Source organism: Lepidothrix coronata, unplaced genomic scaffold, assembly GCF_001604755.1.
Source record: "Lepidothrix coronata isolate B3197 unplaced genomic scaffold, Lepidothrix_coronata-1.0 Scaffold86, whole genome shotgun sequence".
NCBI classification, from domain to species: domain Eukaryota; kingdom Metazoa; phylum Chordata; class Aves; order Passeriformes; family Pipridae; genus Lepidothrix; species Lepidothrix coronata.
The window spans coordinates 500,397-524,975 of NW_016690266.1; the positions used below are offsets into that span (position 1 = coordinate 500,397).

General features: G+C 39.9%; 1 protein-coding gene across 14 annotated transcripts in view; it reads left to right on the forward strand.

The window, feature by feature from the left end:
- KALRN (kalirin, RhoGEF kinase) overlaps positions 1-24,579 on the forward strand; it is a 515,157-nt gene that overhangs the window by 238,508 nt on the left and 252,070 nt on the right. For all 14 annotated transcript variants that reach the window (XR_001875782.1, XR_001875783.1, XM_017820865.1 and 11 more), the window contains exons 8-9: positions 6,519-6,650; positions 12,704-12,934. Coding sequence is in view for 12 of the 14 variants with exons in the window: in XM_017820865.1 (XP_017676354.1) it covers positions 6,519-6,650; positions 12,704-12,934 (363 nt within the window). In the remaining 2 variants the exon portion in view is untranslated. The remainder of the gene's footprint in view (positions 1-6,518; positions 6,651-12,703; positions 12,935-24,579) is intronic.

The window sequence follows — 24,579 nt, forward strand, 5'->3', positions numbered from 1 at the left end:
TTTCACTTTAATAATGAGGAGTCTGATCATGAATGAAGTGCAATGGTGCAACAACAAGCTGTTTTGTTTCTATTGCCTAATATTTCGTTGGTGCTGTGGATAAATTCAGGATTATTATGGTCAGGAAGACAGTATGTGTCTGTACCCATATGTATATGTGCTATGTGCACATAGGAATGTTCACACATAAGACATAGATTCATACCAGGAGACAATTTTTAGGAGCCAAAGAACATTATTGTTAATGAAACTTACAGAACTCATTCTAACACTTACTCTTGCAGTGCTCTCCATAGCCCCAGACTTTATTAGACCTCACTAAGTAAGAGATTTCAGAGACAGGAACATCCAAGAAAATTTTCCATGTCCATGAACTCTGGTTTGTGTCTTTAAAACTACCAGAATGATTCCATAATTCATAGCTACAAAAGATTTAAAATACGTCAGTGAATAAACCTTCTGGTTTTTTTGCACCTAAACCAGGTCCACCTAATGATGATGGCTCAACATCGATCATATGTTGATTACATTCATTTTCCAGTGACAAAGACTGCTTTGGAGCTCTTTTCAGTGTTGTTGTGTGCTTGTTTTTCCAAGTGGTTAATATCAAGGCTACCAAGTGGGTGTTCTCTGTGTTTATAAAATGACCCATACCTGAAGCATCTGAACAAGAAATTGTAAGATAAGCCAGAAACTGTGCCTCTTAAGATGGAATTTATGTATAGAAAAGGTTAGCTCAGAGAGTAAAGATTTTCCTTATTGTTTGTTTCTGACTGTAGAATTATAATGGATTTTTCTTTATTCTGTGTTTCCTATTGACAGCAGGCCATAGCATAGAGCAATTACTCACCCTACTGGGCACTTACTCATGTAAGCACACTCTGTGCCTCTGATGGGACTGATACTCAAAGAAGATTCCCAGTACAAAAACTTTCATCTCCTTATAATAGGCACTGTAGTGTTTAGGAGTAGTCTTCATGTTAATAATTGTCAATCATCATTTATTCATAAAGAAAACTCAAAAAAAGAACTTATATCCAGTCTATAGTCACAATGAAAATGTTTAAGGTTTATTATGAATTAACTATTTCTTCTTTGCGTGGTTTAGGATTGGATGGTTTTGGGGTTTTTTTTATGAGTGATCCCGTATTTTTCTGAGGTGTCAGTCTTGTGAGCTACTTATGAGGTATTGTACAGCATGAAATGCAGTAAAACAGAAAACTGCACTGAACTGTCTCTGAAACTAAAGGTGACTATTTTTTGTCTTCTTGCCTTTTGGATACTCTCAAAGTGGGTATTTTGCCTCAGCCTTAACTTGAAAAAGAGCCACAGTAATGTCACTTTCAGCTTTGGGTCTTTCTTCTTTACAGTTGTATGGATGGGTCTGAAAAACCCAGTCCTGCCTTGGCATCTCCTCACAACAAATTAAAGTTTGTGCTGTCTGACAGAAGCGAGTCTCATGTTACTAACAGACAATTTGCTAATTGTGATAGGAGTTGCTCCTCACTTGCAATAAAAGAAAATTCAGTGCAAGATAAATGCTGATGTGAAACCTGTGAATTCAGATTGCTGCAAAAAAGAAATGTGGGTGTCAGTGTGTCCATGAGCCAGGACTAAAATTTCAGCCCTGCCCTAGTAACTCTGGTGAAATAAACCAATGACCCAAAGGCTAATAATTTAGTCATTTGACTTCTGTATAGTGTAAATAGTGAGGTGTTTGAGATTTGGTTTATAACAGTGTTATCTATCCAACATTCATTCAAAATGTGATGCTTTATTATTTCACATCACGCAGGGTTTGGTTTTTTAAACTTAATTCAGGGCTTCATTATTTTACAATAAATAAGGCTTAAATCTGTGAAGCAAAGATGTAGATAAACCCATTATTTCCTCTGTTGCAGATCAAATCTGGTTTTGCTCCCTTTGTTCTGTCAGTAAGGGTAATCTTGTTGTGGATCCAACCATTTCTCCCACAGTGTACCCCTGCTTCCCTCGCACAGATCTGATGTGCAGATTGCCTTTTTCTCCACTGTGATAAGCTGCTACAGTCTCTTTGTTCATTCCTTCCTATTGATTGAAGTTCTCTGTGATAACAACAGGAAGCGAGTCTATTAGGACCATAATCTTCCAGCCTTTTGCACACCCCAACCTGCAAGGAAGTTGTTGGTTTGGGACAGAGATTTTTGCAAAGCTCTACGATTTCTATAACATGCAAGCTGAGCAGGAAGAAACTTGTTTTTCGAGGTCTCTTCCTAAAGACCTCACACAGAAAACTGCACAGAATACAATTTGTCTGGCTTGGAAGGATGAAAGGCTGAGTCAATCCTGCTGGGAATTGAACCTCACATCTGTCTTCATGTGCCTCAGAATCACATCGCTTTCCTGGCTCTTATTGCAGATACATGTGGCATTTTGAATGGGACTCAGCTGAATGGATTCCTGGATGAAAGCTTTTTTTTTTAATTATTTTTCTTTTTTTCCTTATTTTTTTTTTGTGGGTGTGCACACACCTGTGTCTTCCTTAATTCTTTTAAGCACAACCTGTACATACTAAGCCATCATCAAGAAAACAGCAAAGAAAAGGAAAAAATGGAAGAAAAGAAAGAAAACAAAACAAACCATTCCAAGTTAGCCTCCAGCCAGGGATCCTTTAACACGTGTGTCTGATCAAAAGCCAGTAAACTAAACTCCAAACAACTTCTATGTTAAAGTCAGGGTACCATTCAGCAGATTCAGTGGAGGTGTTTCCCAAATGTCCTATAATTTCACTTGGTACAAATCTCTTGATTGTTTATTTTTTCTTCTTTCCTCTTTCTGTTTTTTTTTTTTTCTTTTTCCTCCCTTTCAAGTGCTAACATAGAGATATTCTAGTGCAAAAGAGAATCTGCTTCTGTATGTTTAGGTTTGTCTAAGCTATTCAAAGTTGCAATAGAACATGGGACAACGTGCCTTATCTCACTGTGATTTCAAGAGAACTGTGCTGATTTATTCCAGATGAGATTCCAGCTCCCTAACTGCCAGATGGGGGAAGCACACATACCAGGTGTCCTCCCCTGCTTGGATGTAATCTCTGAAAGCGTGCTAAATTGTTCATAAGATGTTCACTGTACAGATCCTGTCAGAATGAACAAATTAATGTTTTCAATCAGCTGAGAGATCTCAGCCAATTAATTCTGGGTCAGAATTCTACCCTCAGAAGTGCACAAGCAGAGTTACTCTTTAAGGTAGCAGGTGTTAGGTGCACACACTAGACATTTATGCTGATTCTCAGAAAACTGACCCCTGGCCATTTGTTTCATATTACTTTACTCCCCAACCAGGAAGACTACTGTTCTCATCTCTCATTTCTGCCCAGATCTGTCTAAGCACACCCTCAACTCCCCTACATGAGGAAAGGAAATGAAAAAGAGAGGAAAAGAAAATAGGGAGGAAGAACTTGATGAAAGGGAGAAAAGGAAAATCCAGTTGATATCTACAAGAGACAGGCATAAGACCAAGATAACTTCTGCATTAGATAGGGAAATTCCAAAAACAGCAACAGGAAATATGGAATTAGCCTCATACAAAAAAATCGGAGTATCAAGATGTATTAAAAGTCGCTGAGGAAAGTGGCTTCTTGGCCTTCTTCCCACCTTTCCCCACAGCCATTTTGGAGCATGAAAGCACACTAGAGTTTTGTTCTAAATTTTCTGGGTCCTAGGAGAACCACCCTGGTTATTCTGCAGCTTCCACACAGAGGCCTAGCATACAGTAGAACAGTGCAAATCTGTGGAGAAATACAGAGTACAAAATGTCTGAGCTGTGCTTTGGAGCAACCATGTGACATGGCACAGCAGTCCCTGAGGAAAGTTAGTAAGAAGTGGTCTGAGAATACGTTATTACCGGCTAGAATCTGCATACAGAATTTGCAGTTTAGGTGAATAGGTTGTGAGTCAGGAATAAGTGTAGGCCATTACTTTAAAGTTACTTTTGGATTGGATCAGAGCCACAAAGATACCCTATGGACTTCTTTATTTTTGGGGAGAAATTTTTCTCAATCTTTCCTGAAGCCTTGAAACTCACGGAAAATTATTATTTCAAATCTCATTTAAGCAGTTTTTATGTTCCCAACAGGAGATATTCTAGTCAATAGACTAACTATAAATTTAAGCATTCAATTTAAATGGTACTGAGTATCCAGTGGACAGTAATGGCTCCTGTTCCAAACTAACAGTTAGTAATTTATAATTTTAAATGCAACTTCTTCCAACTCATTCAAGTGGTGATTTTTTGACGTGAATATGCTTCTAGCATGAAGGGTTACATTGAACTAAGCTTTTTGTGTCTGCCACAGTGTGTGACAAATAATAAAAATTAACAGAGCTACATTTTTCAGAATACCCAAATCAATAGTCCTATGCCATGAACTAACACTTCACAAAAATCCTTAAAAAAAAACTTACTCTGCGTATGTGACTCTACATACACAGCACAGACCACTTTGCACTGTTTCAAGATATCAGAGTAAAGCATTCACAGGCTGCATCTCTTAAAAACTTTTTAAACCAGATGATGTCAACTGCTCCTGCTAGTGGCAGAAGCAAAATTAACAAAGTAATTGATGTGACATTGTCTATATACAGCAGATCAATGCCAGACAACCTGGTGGACATGTGGTTCTATGCACTGGATCTTCTTGAGACTTCTCCCACCTACTGTGCAAATCACAGTCTGGGGATATGGCAATAGAAGAGTTAGATGACTACAAGAGCTTTTACTAAAATTGGTAGAATTCTGCAGTTTTGATAAGAGCCATAACAGTGTGATTCCAGCAGCAGGAGCACTGGTCTATAAGGTATAAAGGTCTTTTGTTCATTGTTTCCATCAAGAGGTTCATGGAACATCCCCAAAAGGGACTGATCTCGGCTCCGTGCTCTTACACTGCATAGGAAATTATGTGAATTCCACCGCCTTGGCACAAAATACGATGACTTCAGCTCTGTGCAGGGGTGTTTGGGGATTTCATCTGAACAGATTCGACAGATTGTAAGTCAAACTGATCCAAGAGAACCTGCCATCCTTTCCTCTAGTCTTCTGGAAAGCATAGTTGTCCCTGGTAGATTTGTACTTTGTAGACAGGAATGTTTTGGAATTACTCTTTGTCACTCCATCTTTGTGCACTGAAGTGTTTACAATGCAAACACTTTATATCCTTGATTACACAGCAGCATGGTGAATAGCTTTACAGTACTAATAAAAGAGGATGCTGATGCCAGAGTTGAATTGGAATTCTTTGCTTTGAATCTCATAGCAATTCATGGTGCAAGTGCTTTACTAACAAGCCACAGGTGAACTCTTCAGGAATGGATAAAACTGTGATCCTGGAGTGGTTTTGTGGCATTATACATTCATCCTACAGGGTACTGCATCTGTTATATAATTAGCTGTTCTCTTTTATAAATAGCCCAAAGTATGGCAGGCTGGTTTAACAGAAAAATGGAGGAAGAGAAAACATTAATGAGAAGTAATGAGGTGGCATAAGACAGTTAGTATGGGCAAAATATGAACATGTGTGCTGTGTCATTGAACTAAGCCCTGCTTAAAAGAAAAACAGGGTGGGAACCTTAGAGACTAAATTCCTCTTTTCTTTTGCAGAACAGGCAGCACACAGGAGAGCTTCCCCAATTTGTTCTGCCAAAGTGCATCAGCACTACTCTGGAGGCCTTTAAGAGCGAAAACATATTTTTTTCCACCCCTTTGCTCCCCAGAGTGTTCAGTTTCTGGCTGGCTGTTAAGGCTTCCAACCAAGGTGCTAAACCATATCAATTGCAATGGCATTGCCTTTTTTCTTTTTCTTCCTTTTCATGGATATCTGCCCACTGGCTGCCTAGCAGTCATCAGATGGTAATGGTATCTGAGCACTGCTGATCTGGGCCAGAAGAACATGTGAGACCCAGGGGGTTAAAGCCTTGGTATCCTATTAGCAATCCCACTGAGCTGGACCAGGATTGGGAACTCCTTTAATACAGACTGTCCATCTTTCACTGAAACGAATGTGGGAAGTGATTTTAATGGGAGTTTTCTGTTGCTCAAATGAGTAGTGTTCAGGACAGGTAAATGACTGAGGGAAGACTGACAGATGAGACAATGCCAGAAACAGCTGGAGCTGTCACTGTGTCCTTTTGTGCTTCACGTTGATGGTTTTTTCTAAACGTGCTGCAGCCTCCCTTTTTGGATTGCAGTATTGTGGCCTCCCTGCATGGTATGCGAAGACTTTTAGAAGGGGTGTTTGCTGAACCTGGTTAAACAAGCATTTGTTTTTAATCCAGAAGAAACAAAAAACATGCCTTTGGATCTAGGTGTCCCTCAAGTACTGAGAAGGTGACAGGTATGCGCCGTTCCAAGGTGCCCAAAAGGACTCTTTAATTGTTATGTTTTTCTCAGTTGTTGCTGCAGACATAGGTGGCACTCTACGAAGTTTTCTGATGTTGACGAGATGCTGTTCTGTGTCACTGTTGCTCATGGTTCCTGGAATTCAGTTCCTTTCAGGTGTGGATGCCTGGTGCAAAATGTGCAGTGACGGAGGCCTGCCCTCGGAAATGCAAGACCTGGAACTGGCCATCCACCACCACCAGACCCTCTATGAGCAAGTAACACAGGCCTACACAGAGGTATGTGCTTCCCAGAGAAAATGTGAGTATCTGTTAAGTGATAACAGACATCTGACTGCATTTAGGAGCATAGCTTTGCTAAATGAGGTAGGTTCTGGTTTCCATTTCTGCAACTCTTTCAAAGATGGAGTCAGACCTAATCCCAGGCTGTAGTAGGTGACTCCCAGCAATCTGCTTGTAAGGACAGAACAAAAGGACAAATCTGAGGGACAAACCCCATACAGAAATAAAATCTAGAACCAATGTTAGCACCCAAAGAAGAGCCATTTCACTGCCTTTGCTGAACTGGGAACCCTTTTAAGTCACCAGCAACTTTACTACTTTTGCTTTCCTCCTGTGCATGAGTCCAGGCTCTAGCAAGGGTATGCTGATGTCACAGAGCATGCCAAAGGCTTTTTCCTTTAATATACAACATCGAAGACATGTAAGGTCCTAAGTGCAATGAATGTTGCAAAAGACTGTGCTTTAGACAGAATCTAGAGTCATTTAGACTGGAAAAGATCCTTAAAATCATGAGTCCAACTGCTGGACTAACACTACCAAGTCCACTACTAAATCCTGTCCCTAAGCACCATGTCAGATGTATTTGTATATACTGTTGTAAAATACTTCCAACCTAAATAGGTATGTGATTTTTTTTTCCTTTAAAAGAGGGTGGCACGAATGCTAAGGCAAATTCTCTGGCATTTTGTCAAAAAAATCCACAATCCACATGAAGTTCTTTACTTGCTTTTTCCCCCATTCAGGCTGCAGCATGAAATAAAAGCTACTGACAGTCAACATTCAGTGCCTTTGACTGTGCAGTCCAGGGTCTGTGTTTAGTCCATGTCATTTTGCAGAAGGGCTCCAGGACCTTCCTGGCATCTAGGAGAATCCTTTTAGGAATGAAACTAGTCTAGATGTTCATCCCAAACATGGGCCAACCTGCAAATTACCCTGGCGGTAGGAATCCATATGTGTTATCTGTTGTATTCTGTTAAACATGTGTCCAGGACTCAGGTTTGTTGGAAAGTAAACCTCAAATTACCTGAACACTTGGGTTTATTTGCATTTCTCATTTCCCTGTATTGTGTTATGCTTGACTGTCTTTCTGGCTATGAAGGGATTTTGCTCCTTGCAGTTTTCTAAACTGGACTAGAGGACTGTGGCAGTGTTTGCTATACTTAGTAAGTCACCAAGTGAAGACTGCATAACAGAATATAGCATGCCACATGCCCAGCCCTTGTTCTGGTCATCGTGGCCTTGTAAGAATCTATAGTATAAAACAGAAGAGAAACTGGTTTGCTCTTCTAGGCTTGGTGGTTGGCACTCACACATACACAGTGCAGTTGTGCAGATACTTTGATGATGAATATAAGGAATGTTAGATACAAACCTCTTCTTTCCCAAATGCCTGCAAGAATTTGAGAGTTAGTCAATTAGAATGAGCAAGTCTGGGTTGCAGTGGCAAAGGGTGCTTCCTTATTCAGTCCTTAGGCTTCTTGGGAACAGTGGATTGTGTGAGCAAAGACAGAACAGTCTTGTTGACCTCTAGTTGCAACTATGAATTTCATACAAATGCCCAGTCAGGTGAAACTAAGTTTTTTAGGTTGCATTTAAAAATATTTCGAAAAACTATGTCATATTGGGATTAAATAAAAAATAATAATGTTTGAAACTGGCATTTTCTTTATAAGCTCCAATCTTAGATTTTGTGAAATCAAAATTTGTTTAAAACTCTTTACCAAAAGCAACTGTTAACATCCATATTGCTTTTGCTGATGCTTCCTCAGAAAGCTATAATTAATCACGAGCACAGCTGTTTAAAACATCTCTATACTATTTTACTAATAAGTAAATTTTTAAATGGTATGTAGAATTGCCAGAAAGGTTATAGTCTTTCATTTCAGAAATGTTCATCCTTTTTCCCACAGATATGTGGTAAGGTGAAAAGTCTTAGGAGTCCTGCCTCCTATCCACATGCCTATTCTCCAGTCTATATAATGCCCCTTCTCATAGAAAACAATGTCTCTTCCCTCAGAGCTCTCTATGGTAGGATGAAAACTGTAGCATTTTCTTTCCTTTTCATTGTCATTGAAAACCCCTGTTTCTATTTTCCTGCAGTCACTGAAAATTTCTGTTTCTATTTCTATAATTCTGAAAGATTTGAAATAAGAGTAATCATTCCTTGAAATAACCATTTAATATGGATATTTAATAGGATACTAGCTAACATTTAGTATGTTATGGGCCTATTATGTTCTCTTACAGAGTATAACAAAGCAGTTCAAATTCACTTCAGTAACCTAAGAGCCATCCAAAGAATCTTAGGAAGACTCTTTTTATCCATCTTGCCATAATTGTAGTCATAATTATTTGCCTTATTTCCTTTATTAAGATTGAGTGAAGCTCGGAACTAGTGGAGGTGGAGATCATGGACGTGGCATGCAATCCACATCTAAGAAATCTCCTGCACTAAACCAAGCTGCTGGCAGAACAGGCCTTCTTCCTTTGAAGAACTTAGTTGTGGCCTTGCTTTTCTTTTGGGTAGAGCAGGGCTGGAGGGAGGAGAGGCACACAAGGTGTATGCCTTTGGCAGCTTTCCCTCTTGCAAGGAGATCTCTTGATTTCTGTAGCCAGGGTGTATTTATGTTGCTCCACCAGTGTTTCTTGTGGATGAGGAGACAAAATCTACTGAGGAGACAAAATCTACTGCAGACCTCTACTGGGGTAAAGATAAGGTTAGGAGGGAAAGAAAGGCTTTCTCCAGTTATGGTTGATGGTAAGAGCATCTTCACTGTGCCATAACTGCTCTTCACTCTCTGTTCCTAAAGGCATGATATATTCACTCTACACCCCATTTTTTTTCCCCAGTGCCAATCGTAACTGTTTCACAGATGGCACTATTAGTCCAGCCACTTGCAAGGCTCTGGAACTCTTTCTTACCCTCTTTATGGAATATCTGCAGATTTTAACTTATTCCCTAGTTATGTATAGGGCATCCATGGAGATTATTCCACTAGCCCAATAAAATCTATTTTTTGCTTCACCTAAGGTCACATAACTTTTGCATTCTGCCTATCCTTCTCCTACCATGAAGCCAAAATGCAGGAATATCACCAGATGACAGGAGTGTATATGTGTGTCGTGTCAGGTAATGAACTAAATTTTCCCATGAAGTCCAGCAGCAATTCTATACTTTTCAAAATAAGTGAGAAAGTATCAAGTTTGCTTTGACAAATGCAACACTGGCACTTACACCTTACTGGGACTTCAAGTCATATGGTCTCCATTCAGCCTAAGACTTTTGCAATGCTTAACAGTACGTCATTAGTGAGATGTAAGTGAAGTGATGTGACTAAGCTGGGTTGTTAGTGCTTGTCTCCTTGCACAGTCCTTGAAAAATTAAAAAAGATTCACATGAAAAGAGATTTGTTGATTTATTTTTGCAGTTATAAGGAGAAGGAAATGACTGCAAGAGCACAGTAGGTAGCTTCTCGATTTGTGAAGCTGCTCCCTTCCTTTCTGAAATGTGTTCAATTGGAGAACTCTGAGAGCACAAACCTTCTGAACTTATTGATTGGGAATGCAGTAATATTCACAACAAAAATACTTTTGGAAAATAAAGTTTTTAAGCCAAAGAACTTCAGAGCTGCAGAAGATATGAAACCCTGGAATATGTATGTAATCCTTGTGAATACTGAGTACCACTGGTTACCTCATGGTCACCGTGCTCCTTGCTGTATATTTAGTCTGGTATAACAGGACAGGCATGTAAATTGGAGAGCACTGGAGCACTTCTTGTAGCCTCCAATTTGTATTAATGATTATTGGCAGGACAACAGAAGCCCTTAAAGTCTGGTTTTTATCTCTGGCTGTGCAGAGAATAACTGGAAGGCTATGCCCATCAGGGAAAAATCATAACTTGTAGTCTCTGAGGCTTTTTAAATAGCAGAAACAAATTGCCATGCAAGAGATCAAAGCCTACATCCTGTAGAAGAGAAAGGAGTATAAGACAATGCAGAAGCTGTAGGTATTAATAGATCTATATTATGGCACAAACTTTCCAGGAAAGTTGTCCTGAGTAAAGCATGTCCGTCATATTTTCTATGCATTCTCTGCAGTCAGGGCAAACTTTTGAACCTGCATTGTTAGTCCCAATTCTGCTGTGATTGCTATTAGTGTAAATCAGCAGGGACTATACTATAGCAGGGACTATACACCACCCAGGGACTGATTCAGACCAACTGTAATCCCAGAGCCCAGTAACAGGAGCATAGTGAACATAGACAGTGAATTTTAGCCAGTGCAGAGAGGGAGTTTCTAATAAGCTGCACCCAAATGTGTCCATAGCCTTGGTTTCCTGTTCCCAGTGATTAAGTTGCTGCTGATTGTCTTCCCACAGATAAAATAGGATGTACTATGCCTTTTCTCTTTGCCTGTCTAGAAGCTGCTTCTTCCTGAGTATCAGATAATACCATATCCATAATCTTGCTGAGGTAACACCTGTGCCTCAGTGTTTCCTCCTAAAGTCCTCCCTCATATCACCACTATCCACTATTGCTGTTCCCTCTGTGACCCCAGAAGGCACCAGCATGTGAAAATTGTTCCAGCTGATCTTCAGCAGCAACTGAATTTAGTAGGGAAAGCCACTCCCTATGGACTGGCCAGTTATTTCTGGATCTTATTTCAAATTGCCTTGAATATTTAAAAAAATCTACAAGGATTTGCCTAAGCCCACCCAACAGTCATAAATATGATGAGATTTGACTCCAGTTTTTGCCAGTATAAATCTCAAAGGGTCTCTTGATTTCTCTGAAAATGCACCAGATACACAGTGCTGCAACAGACTGGGATGTGGCATGACTTGCCAAAAAATACCCAAAAAGTTTGGGTATTTAAGAATATTTGCTACATTTGAACAAGCAACTTATAATACAGAAACAAATGAGACTTGGCAATCCTTAAGATGTGTTTTAACTTCGACTGATAATGTTCAAAATTTAAACTAGATGAAAAACATTCATTAATCTATTCCCTGGCAAGATTGGTAATTGTGATTGCATAGAAATAAGAACACTTTTCAGAAAATCTTGTCATTTTCATTGCAGTTTGTTTTAGAGGGAAAAGAAAAAATTGAACCAGGAAAAGAGAGGGATTCCAAGAGCGTCCTCATTGACCATTTCTGTTGAAAAAAATATTTTAATTTTGTAACCTGCAACTGAAAAATATTTCAAAAAGCCATTTCTAGAGAACCAGTGCATGCACACACTTTTTAATAGCAATTTGGTTTTTATGGTTCCATTTTTCATATTGCTCCTGCAATATGAAAATGCTCCAGGAATGTTCCAGGAAAAAATTCTTGCATAAAAAAATCTGTCATTCTTTTTTTTTAAATTCCCAAATGCCTTTGCATCTGTAAATGTATTTTAATATTCTCAAAAAAGGTTACATGTGGCTGGCTTTGCATTAGCTAGCCAACTGTAGTCCTTTGAAAATGGAGACCATAGGTTCCTCTGAGCTATTCCTGGGGAAGAAAAGAATCACTGTCATATACTAATTTATTTTTCACTGCCACTAAATGAAAATAAATGAAATACAGAATGGAATGTCACACTTCTCAACGTATAGACATACTTAGTAATCCTTCGAAGAAAGGACTCTCCTTTATCATACAGAATATGAATGACTCTGCCATCTGTGGTTTTCTTAAAATGCCACCTCCTCACAGAAATAGGCCTGCTATTGCAAATGCCACCTGTCACTAGCCAGGATATGTCAAAGATTTTCAGTGCCCGAGTGTCAGAATGTAACATAGCCTTGGGATGTGTGCGTGCAGTCCCAGCAGTGCAGTACCTCCGCTCCTGCTGAGTGACACAGCAGGCTCACTAGGAAGCAAAGGCAAGTGCTGAATGTGTAACTACAAGTCAAAAAGAGATGTGATGAGGTCTTTCTTCCTTTTTGACTTAAATAAGGAAAACACACAGGGGAAAAAGAATGAGCTAGAATGTTCTCTGTCGGCTACTGAATGTTTAAGTATCAGTGCAGTGAAGTAGACCTATTTCTTCACTCAGGTGAGCCAGGATGGAAAAGCCTTGCTGGATGTTCTACAGCGTCCCCTGAGCCCTGGGAATTCTGAATCCCTCACTGCTACTGCAAACTACTCCAAGGCTGTTCACCAGGTGTTGGATGTGGTACATGAAGTCCTGCATCACCAACGGCGCCTAGAAAGCATCTGGCAACACAGAAAGGTCCGGCTACATCAAAGGCTGCAGCTCTGTGTGTTCCAGCAGGATGTTCAACAGGTAATATCACTACTAAAAGAGATAAAAAACGACCATTTCTTTTCAGCCCATAAAGATTGGTGACTCGTCTAGAGGCTATTCCCATAACCAAGATTTCACAGGCAGGTCTATGTATGCTAAAATCCTAATTCACCTTTCAGTACGTCTCTGTTTCACATTGCCAATCATCAGTCAGTCCATTGATTATTGATCAGTCCATTCCCCATAAGAAATGTGACACTATTTTCAGTGTTCAGTTTTTCACAAGTGAGCAATTAGCTGTAGGTGCTCTACTGTTTCTGAGAAAGTTTAATAAAAAAAAAGAATTTCAAGTGTAAAAAGCCATTGAACTGTGGTGTATTTCACTTTCCTGTGAGGAAACAACATAGACATTTTAGTGGTGGTGTTTAGATGATCTTTAGATGTTCCTCTGCTATGAGTTTGCTGGCTCCAATGAACTTCACACCCCAATGTTCCGATCCCATCTCACAGAGGTACAGTGTATAGGGTACAGGCTCACCTCTGAGAACTTAGGCTCCAGGTGAATAACTTTTCTCTCCCAGAGGAATCCATATGAATGGATAAGTGACAGTAGGTGTGAGATGCCATGTTTGTAGCTGCCTAATATGCAAGGACAACCAACAGATGTTACAGGGCCCTGCTCATTCAGGATGGTGTGGTTTGTTAATGGGCCCCATTACAGCCCGAAGCAGATGTTGGTGGCAATATGGTACTTGCTTAAATGAAGAGCCTGAATGCTGTAATCATGTTTATGGAGCATTCTAATGTCCCTGGGGTTCTTTATGTCATTGCCTTCCTCCAAGTGAAAAATGAGGCAGAGACAGAGCAACAAAATTGTCACAAGCAAAACAGACATGAACCAACAAGGAGAGGGGACAGGCAACTTTTATTCAACATGCAAATCTGGGGTCTTGTTAGTGGCACAATTGGAGTGCACCAGCACAACTGCAGCTGTAGATGTCCTTTGCAAATATGTATGACCATTTCTTTGGCAGTTTTGAAAAGTTTGCCATTATTTCTACCTGCCTATTTTTTCCTCTAACCCCACAAAAATATTCATGCCGTATATATATAACTAACACTGGGACTGAATGTAGTGAATGCTTAATTTAAGCAACTGTGCTTTCATTATATGTCAGCAAACATGCTGCATGGTAATGAAATTCATAAGCTATATATTAAATAGAGCATGTTAGAATACTTTCAGCAAACTATACAAAGTTAATAAGTTTTAGGGTTACAATCTCAAAAATCAAGGGTAGTAAATTTTGATGGTTTTGTGATTTTTCTACTTGTGGTATATAAGGTCAATAAGAATCCATATTATCTTAGATATTCTTCATTCCCTAGGGTGATTTACACTTTTTTTTCACTCTTTCCAAACCAAAACTTTCTCTCTTATATCTTCTGAATTCAGTAGAAGTGTTTATGAGATTCATTCATAAAACCCATTCCGACTTTTACTCTCCACATATACAAGGCAATGAGGCTGTGTCACTGGGTTTCAGAAGGAACAGGTCTTTTGTATGTACTGTGACTTTTGGTGAGAGGAAAACAAAGAAGCAATAAGAGTCACTGGAGCACCATTGCTTTAGAGAGCAATACTCTGTGTGAGTTCTGTTGGCAGCAGTCTTTCCAAATTTTTCTCTTAATGGGTAGTTATTATCTGGGAAGCAACAACTTAATGACAGACGTCTTTCCATCCTAGCACACACTGGAGGCATCTCTTTGTCCTACTTAGAAAGTAGAGAGGAAGAGATGAATCATTCTGTTCACTAAACATCTGTACTATTCAAGATAAATGCTTTGTAACTCATAAATGAAATTATCAGCTAAATGTGAAATATGAATTGTAGATTCCGTGAGGAGGAGGAAGATATCTAAGGATGTTGATGAGGGCTTTGAAAATAAACACCTGTATATTTGTCGTGCAATTCCTATTATGCTTATTTTGTTAAATGCCCATCAGTTGGCAGATGAAGCTCTCTACCTGTATGTTTTCACTAAAGATATGCAGCATTTATCTGTAATAATTTCTTGACTTGTCAAAATTTAATAACCTTAACTGAGTTCTTCCTGGTTCAAGTCTAAAATGAAAATATGTGGGAGAACAAATCGTGACAGGAGAGCTTAGAGTTTATTAGAATTTGCTGTCTTCTAGACAGGTAATGATACAGTGTAGTTTCTCTAAGGAAGATACTCCCCTTTCCACCCAGCTCAAAATTAACTGTGTTCTCAGAGATGCAGTCTTCCCTGTCAGGATGTCCCGTGGCTCACCCTCTCCAGCTGTTGGCTAGTACAGTAAAAATTCTGGTGAAAGATGATCTCTCTGTCAGAACTTTCACTCCCTCACTTGTTCATCTATACCTTTCTCTTCATGTCACCTGTTCTGTGTCAATCTTGTTTTAAAAGTGGATGTGAATAGGGACAGGTTTTGTTGTTTTGCACATTCTTAATACAGACTCAAATATTATTTTGCATCCTTTCAGTCTGCTATTAATAGCTATTAATAGCTTTTGGGAAAGACACATCTCCAAGAAGAGATTCTTATGGATCCTGAGAGATCAATAATTCCTCATCTAGCTACTCTAGTTAGTCTTGCCAGAGGGATCAAGTATTTGGGCATCAATATCAAGTGTTCACATAGAGGGCTTCCAAAACTAATTAGCTGGATGAAGGCTTTATGTAGGCCAAGTGTGTGCCATTTGGACTGGATTTAAGGGTTAAGATGTGTTAAACAGGGCTCATTCATATAATTCCTGGTGTACTCTGCACCGTTTGCAAGGCCAGACTCCATGCTGTATGTACTAATGGCAGGTCAGGGCTGTGTTCTCAGATAGTTTCACACTGTCAAGGTAATACTTCTGATTCTAGCTGGGTTTTAGTTTGAACTGCACAAAATCCTTACAGTCACAGCACAATCAAAATACATGTTGTGCTGTAGAAAAAAAAACCAGTGTAAACACTATGGATTGCCAGGTTACAATATTAATGTAAGAAATGTTATGCTATAAAATATCATTAGAAATAACCATTACTTCACACCATCAGACATTTTACAAGACTGTTTGCTATTATATCTGTGTATTAATACAATGACATCCATTTGCACATGTGAACCAAGGTAAATAATGGAGTGCTAAGGACAATGAGTAATGAATATACAGTGTTTTAAAGAAGGAAAGAAAATAAATGGTGTGAAACTGCATTTGCAGCCTTTACAGGAAGTAGAGCACCATTCACACAAAAGCAATAGCAGTTAAGACAATTTGTGAGCTGTTATGAGGCTCTACACAGGCAGGAACTGACAAGGAACTCTTTTAACACTAAAAGTATTTAGGATCATTATAAAAATGTTGGGTTGCAAAGTGTGTAAAATACTTCATTGCTTCAGTTGCTTTTTTGAAGTTCTAGGGTTTCAGATAGGGAAGAGCTACAGTGTTTGATCCTTTTAGAACACAGCTGTGGGAAGAGGTGATGAGATTCTGTCCTGCAGGCAAGGAAAAAAAAATCCCTTTGGCATTCACACTGGTATTTTGTAATTGCTGCAGATTCTTCAATTTTTGTTACCTTTTCCCTTTTGCCTCTCTCTGCTCTGGGTCTTCCCCTTCTGCAGACAATTTACCAGCAAATTAACACCATTTCCATCACTGTTGAGATTTGAAATTGCTCTCGTGTAGGCTCAAATTTCCACTGCTTTGCACTGTTAGATTCTGATTTATCCTGCCAGCCTCTGCATGCATCTCTCCATGCATCTAATATGTTCCCTTTGCCCCCATGAACATCAACACTCTGAAACAGCAAGAGTAGGATAAGGGTTGTACCACGAGCAGATGTTACCATGCAGCCTTAGAAAGAGGTGAAATAAGTTTGTAAGGCTGTTCTCCACCTCATTGCCTCCCCCATCCCATTTGTTTCATATGGGCAAGAATTTCATCTGAATTCTCTACTTTATAAGAAACTCATTCAAGAGAAGTTGTAAAGCCTGAAGCATACCTGTTAAAATAGAGGGAAAATGGAGACCCATTAGATGCATTATTGAAATGGTCTGGGCAAACCTTGAACTTGGTATTTTAACACACTTTCATGGCAGAATAGTCAAAGTGCTACTCTCATTCTACAGGCCTTATGGCTTCTCACAGAAATTCTCGGTTCTTTCTGTCATTTCCGTACATACATACAACACACAGCCTGGCACAGGCAGCCTGTTTCTCCACAGACTCACATAATTGTCCCATGGTCATGGCTGGTGCTACTTTCTTCTTGCTTCACTTTGGTTGTGTTGGCTGCCTGTAAAGGAAGAGCTGAAAAATAGGTGGATGTAGAGGTACTGTGGGGGGGGTTTCTTGGCTATGTACACAGTGCTGAGGTAGCTGTGGTGGCTCTGCATGGCAAAATGGAACAGGCCCGTCATGCCAGATGAAGACCAGTGGCAAACAGCAAGATGACACTAACAAACAAGAGGGTAAGGGTACTAAGAGAGCTAGGACTGTTGCCTTATCAGCTGTAGCGCTGTCTGAAATCCTCTTGGTTACTGAAAAGATCAGGCTGGACTAGTGTCAGGTTCATCTGATTTCTCTAAATTTGGGGATTTGCCTTCTGTTGGCTTCATGCCCAGATACATTAATGGACATAGTTTTGGTTCCCTTGCGTGGTTATCTGCCTCTGGTGATGGATAAAAAGGCCATGTGGCCATTCTGATAACATTACATTTACCAGCTGCCATTGTTGTGGGAGACTGCAGAGTATTGCAGAGGAAAGGCTGCCTCTCTTCATAACCAAGCACTTTAACTTGTAACGTGTCTGGCTTTTACTGGCAGAGAAAACAGATCAGGGCATGATTCCGACATAATTTGTATGGAAAAGTGTCCTGACAATGTCTATCTGTCTCCATACACTATCTGAGAATGCTGAACACTTCATGTGATACATGTGATCTATGTCGTTCATTTGCAGAAGAATGCTAGGGTACTTGAGGCAGTTCGTGTTTCATTTAGCTCTCACACCAGATTTTAGAGGATTAGGTCTGTACATCCCACACCCCCCCCCGCCACATGCACATGCATACTCAGTTGTTTTGATCATTTGATCACTTCAAGGCAATGAAGAGTTCTCCACCATTCTGTAGTTTTCCAACGTGTCATAGTTTGTTTCAAAGACAGAAGAAATCAGACTATATATCTCCTTTTATGCTTTGTTTATAATAATACTTGTAAAACAAGAGATTTATACATAAACAATTGCTAAGGAAAAAGAAAAATTAAGTCAGGATTATATTTACTACCAGATGACTTCAGCCACAGCACCCTGCAGAAATACATCACATGCTCTGTGTGCCATCTGAGCAGATTTAGCCTGTAAATAGCTACCCCTGACAGATCACTAATTAAAACATTACAATTCAAAGCATCCTAGAAAATTTTCACAACCCCTTTGGTAAATTGATCAAGTCATGAGATGCACTTAATGTTTGTCATTTATATGTTTACATTTTCAAGGTATTACTGCTGTAAGTTCTCTGAGCTTAGAAGGATAATGTGACCTTACCAGCCATAAGTGATAGTGAGTACAGGTTCTAATTATGGTTGTATTGCCCCCAAAAATTAATGAAGAAGGAACTCAGGAATCAATACCAGTAAAACTTCTTGGCAGCCTTCTCCCGATGGGATGCAACAGGAGGGAAAGCAACCTTTTGTTATCTGTGACCTAGAGATAAATCCCTTTGTTCTCAATAACTTTGTCCTTCCAGCAGTTGGTGAGGCCACAATGTCCTGGTTTATTATTTGATATAAATATCTCACCACAAAATTCTGATAGACCATACAACTTTTACCTACAGAGCTCTAAAGGACCAACTTAATAATATGTGCATGTGTTTCCAAACCCAGGTATGTCTCTAACAGCCTCTTATGCTGTTAAATCTTCTCTGCTCTATTATTTATGCAGTAAAGGATGGTACAATAGTAGTAAAAGGGGGTTTTGTTTGTTTGTTTCCATCCAGTCTTCATCACAGACCATGCAATAAAACATTTTGGCAACTGCTTTTTCAGGGCAATTTTCATTCCATTCCTTTTGTTCCTGCCAAAGGAACTGGCACATTTTCAGTCAATGTGAGTGCGAGTCCAGGCAATGAACAGACTTGTGGCCCCACTCATCTTCTGAAGAGGATTAACAAGTAACTAGCTCTGTCTTGAAAAGTGAAGTGGTGGTTTATTTGTGCTGATTAGTATCCTGCAGATATTATGAAAGGAATTAATAATGGCATGGCCATTTAAATAACAAAAACGTTGCTGAGTGACTTATTTGCTTATTTTGAACTCTTCAAAGAGGACTGCCATTCCTTAATTTGGACCCTCAGTAGCATGGGATTATGCAGGAGTTTCAGATGATTTCTACTGGCTATAGACATACCTCTAAGCTCTGGTGGCAGCAGAGAGTAGTAGAATAAGAGCACCCTGCACAGCTACACAATCCCTACTTCTCAATGACCAGATTGTGTTGGATTTGCTGCACAAGGCAGCCATGCTAGGAAGGAGAATGAGAATGTTGCCCACCTATTTTCTGGTGATTTCATATGGATGTTTCCCTAGTTCCTTTAGCTTGTGAAGACACAGAGCATTTATAGACAGTGCGCTCAGGGTTTCCAACACAAACAGGACAGGGTTCTAGAAAAAAGAACACAACTGAAAGCAACTTGCCAGTAACTCTGGCTTAGAAATCTGCCCTTCAAAAGACCAGAGCAGAGCTTCCCGACTGAGAGTGCAAATACTTGGCACATTGATACTTGAGCATGTTCAGACAGTGGCTGTTGGTACAGAGGCAGGCTCTGTGTTTCTGTCCAGGCAGTCACATCTGCACTCTGTAACCAGTGATCAGTGCATTGTGTAAGAACACCTGGCATGTCTTAGGCTATCAGGTTAAGAAGTAAATTGCTTTAAATACTTTGAACTCACATGAGAGAGAGAGGGAGCTCTGTTCTAAACTTCTGACAGTGCTCTTGAATTTAGACCAGTATTATCCTGTATTTTTTTGTGCCAAAATTCATCACAAAGAACTATAGTTTTAACTTTTCATTTAATGATATCATTCTAGAAATTCCTTAAAGGTTACTGGTTAACAGTACACTATCCTCTTCATAATTTGATTTAAAGTGTAACTTCAAATTATCTGGAAACAACCTTTCTCTCGTTCTTCCTCTTTCTTCCTCTATATGGTTATTAAGCCAAGAAGACAATTGTTCTTTGTGCTTTTAAAGAGTCACTGATGAAAAAATAATAATGATCACTTTTTAATTTATACACAGAGCAGTAGTGCAAGGGATGTCAAACTTCAGGGGCCAGATTCAGTTACCAACTGAAGTTTACTTAACACTGATGTATGAGCAGTGCGAGAACACTTTGATGAGCTTCACAGCTGTCTTGGGAGATAGGATCTGTAGAAATCTGAACCAGCCAGCTTGATCTCTGAACCTATTGAAGTGAGAAGAGGAACTGAAAAATAAAATTCCTTTGTCTGTCAAAAAGAGGTTTTCTTCTTCAGAGCACTGTCCGTCCTTCAAGACCTACTACTTTCAGATGGTCTGTTTTGCTACTTCTTGAACTGCAAATGTTTGGATTCTAACTGAGAGCTTACGCTAAGAAGGCCTTGTGGAAACCCTCTGAAATCTTACTGATTGACTCATTGAAGTTTTGGATCTGTCTTTTAGTGGATGAAGAGGAAACAACTCACAGTATAAAGAAAAGGAGAAGGTGATATAAAGATGCAGTTAGTTCTCTGTAGGTAGATGTAACTATCCGTGGTCTGTATTTATCCTGCCTGTCTTTAGGATCGTAACTGAATCATCCAAGTCAGGAGCCTAATGCGTGGTCTCCTTTTATGGTCAACAGAGAGACACTGGCACCTTCAGAGAATGACTCAGTCTGTCTAAGATCTGAATTGTACCCTGGATACTTCCCTCTCTTATTCTTGACTGTCAGGGAAATAATGATAAGGTAGGCTCTTCAGACAAGACCTTCAGTTCTCTACCTAATGGTGGGTGAGATGTATTAGGATGCTAGAGCCCAAAGCCTGTGTGGTGTGAAGCACCTCTAACCATTCTGCCAGACATTCAGTGTCTCCTGATACAGGATTGGCTTTGCAGAAAACTGCAGGGAAGTCAGTCCTAAAGGAAACGCTAAAATTTGCTGGTACACTTAATCAGAATTTGTAGTCATTATGTATCATGTCCTCGTTGTCTTTTTCTATCCCAGGATTGTTTGCATGGCAGCATCCCTGAAAGTATCATGTGTAGTTTATTGCTCCTGAAAGGCATCCTTGGCTCTTATTGTGGTAGCAAAGGAGGAGAAAGAATTAGGCTTGTCTGTTACTGATTAGCCCTACAGTGGTGAAGAAAAGAAATAAAATAGAGTTTTCTCCAGAAATATGTATATTTTTTGAAAACAACTGCTAGAATGAGTAATTGTCACTAAAGACATGGAGAAAAATAAGATCTTTGAATAGATGTAGACTGGAATTCCAGAAAACTTTCTCCCCTGTAACTTTAAGAAGCAATAATAACAGTAGTTCTTCTTTCTTATTAAGGTTTCTTTCATTTCAGGATTATGGGTTTTCTAAAAGGTTGATGTTGAACAACTTGCCAAAGGTCACTGAAAGCTTCATGACTAGAACTTTTCATCTCAGGATGTCTGATTAAGAAATCCCTGCTCTAAACTCTCAAAATCATTGCTACTCCAGTTTTACCCCTTATGGAAATGTCTTACAGGATTTATTGGGACTATCTAAAAATGAAATAAGGGTCTTTTATGCTAAGAAAAAAATACGCTACTTTGGGCATTGATTTAGGAGTCCAAAATAGTCATTCTTTTCTACTCCATTTGTTTCCCTTGATCTTTCCTTTCAATTAGCTCCTGATATGGCCTCCCAGCTTTTTTGTGGCCTTCCCTGTCACTCAGAGTGATCAATCCTCTTTCATATTGCTTTTGACTGATGGCCAACAAAAGGTATTTTCATTTACGTGAGAAAAAGCCTTGCCAGACAACAAAGAGGGTAATGATAGCTAGTTCCCAAAGTATAACTATAACAATTTCACTGTGTTTTCCTCCACAGAGCAGCTGCTCAGCCAGCTGGTTACTTTCCCCCCCCGGTAATGAATTACACTCATGATTTGAGATTATTATGTCTTGCTGGGTAGCAAGAGCCAATTTAGGTTGAGCTGATCTGGCACCATTACCTGTTTCTCCTAGCTGCTCCTCTCCCTGCTAGTCATTCCCGCTAGTTCTCACTCCTCCTTCTGGCAGCTCTACCTCGCTCCGTGCCGCAGACTCCTTACGCTATCCGTGCTCCACAGGGCTGTGCTCTCCAGCAGCTCCTTTCTCTGTTAGCATGTCCTGTTGGCTGTGCCTGCTTTCTGTAGCCGACTTACCAAACCAACTTGACTGAACAGTTCTGGTATTTCTGTCCTTGGAAGAGAGGTTGTGCACTATTTTGGACTAAACAGAGTGTTTTAGCTCACAGGAGACTTTTAGGCGACTTCTTTTGTTTCATATTCCTCATAGAGAACTCCTACTTACATAACTTCTTGCTTGTTTTTAAAAGCTGTAACCTGGATCGTAGTTCTGGAAGCTATTGCCTGGGTTGGGGTAACCCTTCAGGCACATTTAGACAGAACTGGTTGGCTCAAACCCCTGTATTCTGTTACAGCTATAAACTTCTTTTATGTTATGCTACGGTTCCCTTTTAACAGAAATGTCTTTCAAATGTGAAAACACACAAACCAAACATATTTCAGGCCTGTCCGTTGGTCTTTCACCTTTGTACTCCCTTTGTTTTGATAGCTCTTGACTTGTTTCTTTCCTGCCTTTTGAATTTTTTCAGATGGAACGTGTGTTGAGGGATAGAGAATTTTTTTTTTTTTGGCTTCAGCAACATATAAAACTTTCTGACCTTGAGACAATTCCCTTCCCAAATAAGGAGGAAAAGTTGTGGGGGAGGGAAATCACAAAATGAAACTTTTTTTCTACTATTATTTTCCCTTTCTCTCCAACAAAAACTACTAACTTTACACAATCAAAACACATTTTGGGTATTGTTACTGCTTGCTTACCTCCACAGGATTTCAAAGTGCACAAGGTGTCAGGAAACAAGAAGAGAAGGAAGTTGGGATGCCATATCCTGAGAGCCACTGAGCTAGGAGAAAAACAAGAAAGAAAGCAGTTTTTCACAGAAAACTTCAGTTTGGAGAAAACTGAGTTTTTCTTTAAAAAGGTGCTCTTAGATAAAGTCCCCAAAAATTTCTGCTCTTCATTCTGCCTGTGACTCTCACCCCTAGAGTCATTTAGGTGGCTCCTCTTTTCTCTTGAACAGCTCAAGGTTGCTGCTTGCTGAAGGGACTTTTCATAAGCCTCATCCTGCTTGCACATATATTCTTGTTTATTATTGCATTACTAATCTGCCACAGGACTCTGGGGTCACTATCAATTCATTTGCCTCCTACAAACAGCTCCTCACTGCTGTTATCCATGGCCTCCTTTGGTGAATCTGTGAGGTTATTGGCCTTTCACCCTTCGAAACCCTCACAGGATCCTTTTCTGCTGTGACATATAGAAGAATCAGCTATAGATTACACAATGATGCAAACATCCTGGGCTTTTTATCTCAGCTCTGCTGTGTCCTGCATACCCAATGCCTGGCTCAGCATGGGTCTGTGTGCTACATGCAGAGCTTCTCACACACCACACTAACTCAGCACTTTCCCCACTTACTTGCAGTACTGAACTGTGACTTCTTTGCCCTGGACACCCTGTGTCAAGCACAGCTGGTTTGCCTGAGCGGGGATTGACAGACAGGCAGCATAAGCAGAGGACATGCTGCAGTAGCCCTACAGCAGGAGGAAAGGTGTGGTGCAGGCTTGAATCCCTGGGCAGGACCAGTGTCAGGGGAGTGCTGCCAGCAGGTCAGACACAGCCTTGCACTGCATTCCTTTCTCCCTGCACACAGCCTGACACACATAAACTGGGAGATAAAATGTTTGGGACATCTGGCTATTTATTTGAAAGACAAGAGATCCTAGAAAACTCCCTGATGAAGAATATCCACTCCTTTTATCCTTGTTCTCCTTCTCCTTTCCCACATGGTTTGCGCTCTTGTATTTTGCCTCTAGTCTCTAATTAGGTCAGAGCCCAGTGGAGAAAGGTTATGTTTTCCTAGCTGTTGGCATGATGCTCAGCCCCAAAGGGCTCTGTTCCTGGCAGGGCTGTTTAAGACTTCTGCAGTGCTGTGCCATCCTGGTGAGTTTTTCTGTAATGCTATGAGACTCTGTACCAAGACCCATTTGTCCCAGTTGGGATTTGTTCTCTTACTAAACCTGTCTCTGCTGTGTGCTGTGATTGTAAGCCTTGTTAAACCAGGATGATTAAATCACCTGGTCCCAGTAGTAACCCAAAGCAGTGCTTTATTTAATATCTTGGTCAGTCAGCAGTTTCCTCTGCGGTGAAGGAGACAACTCAAGCACAGTGAGGAGTGTCTGTGTAGGGCCTGGAGCATAGTGCTTGCATTAAAGACTACCCTGTTGTAAAGCTCATCCTTCCTTTATCAGTCCTTTCTAATTGTTACTTACCTTTAAATATCTTGTTTAAACTAGTAACAAT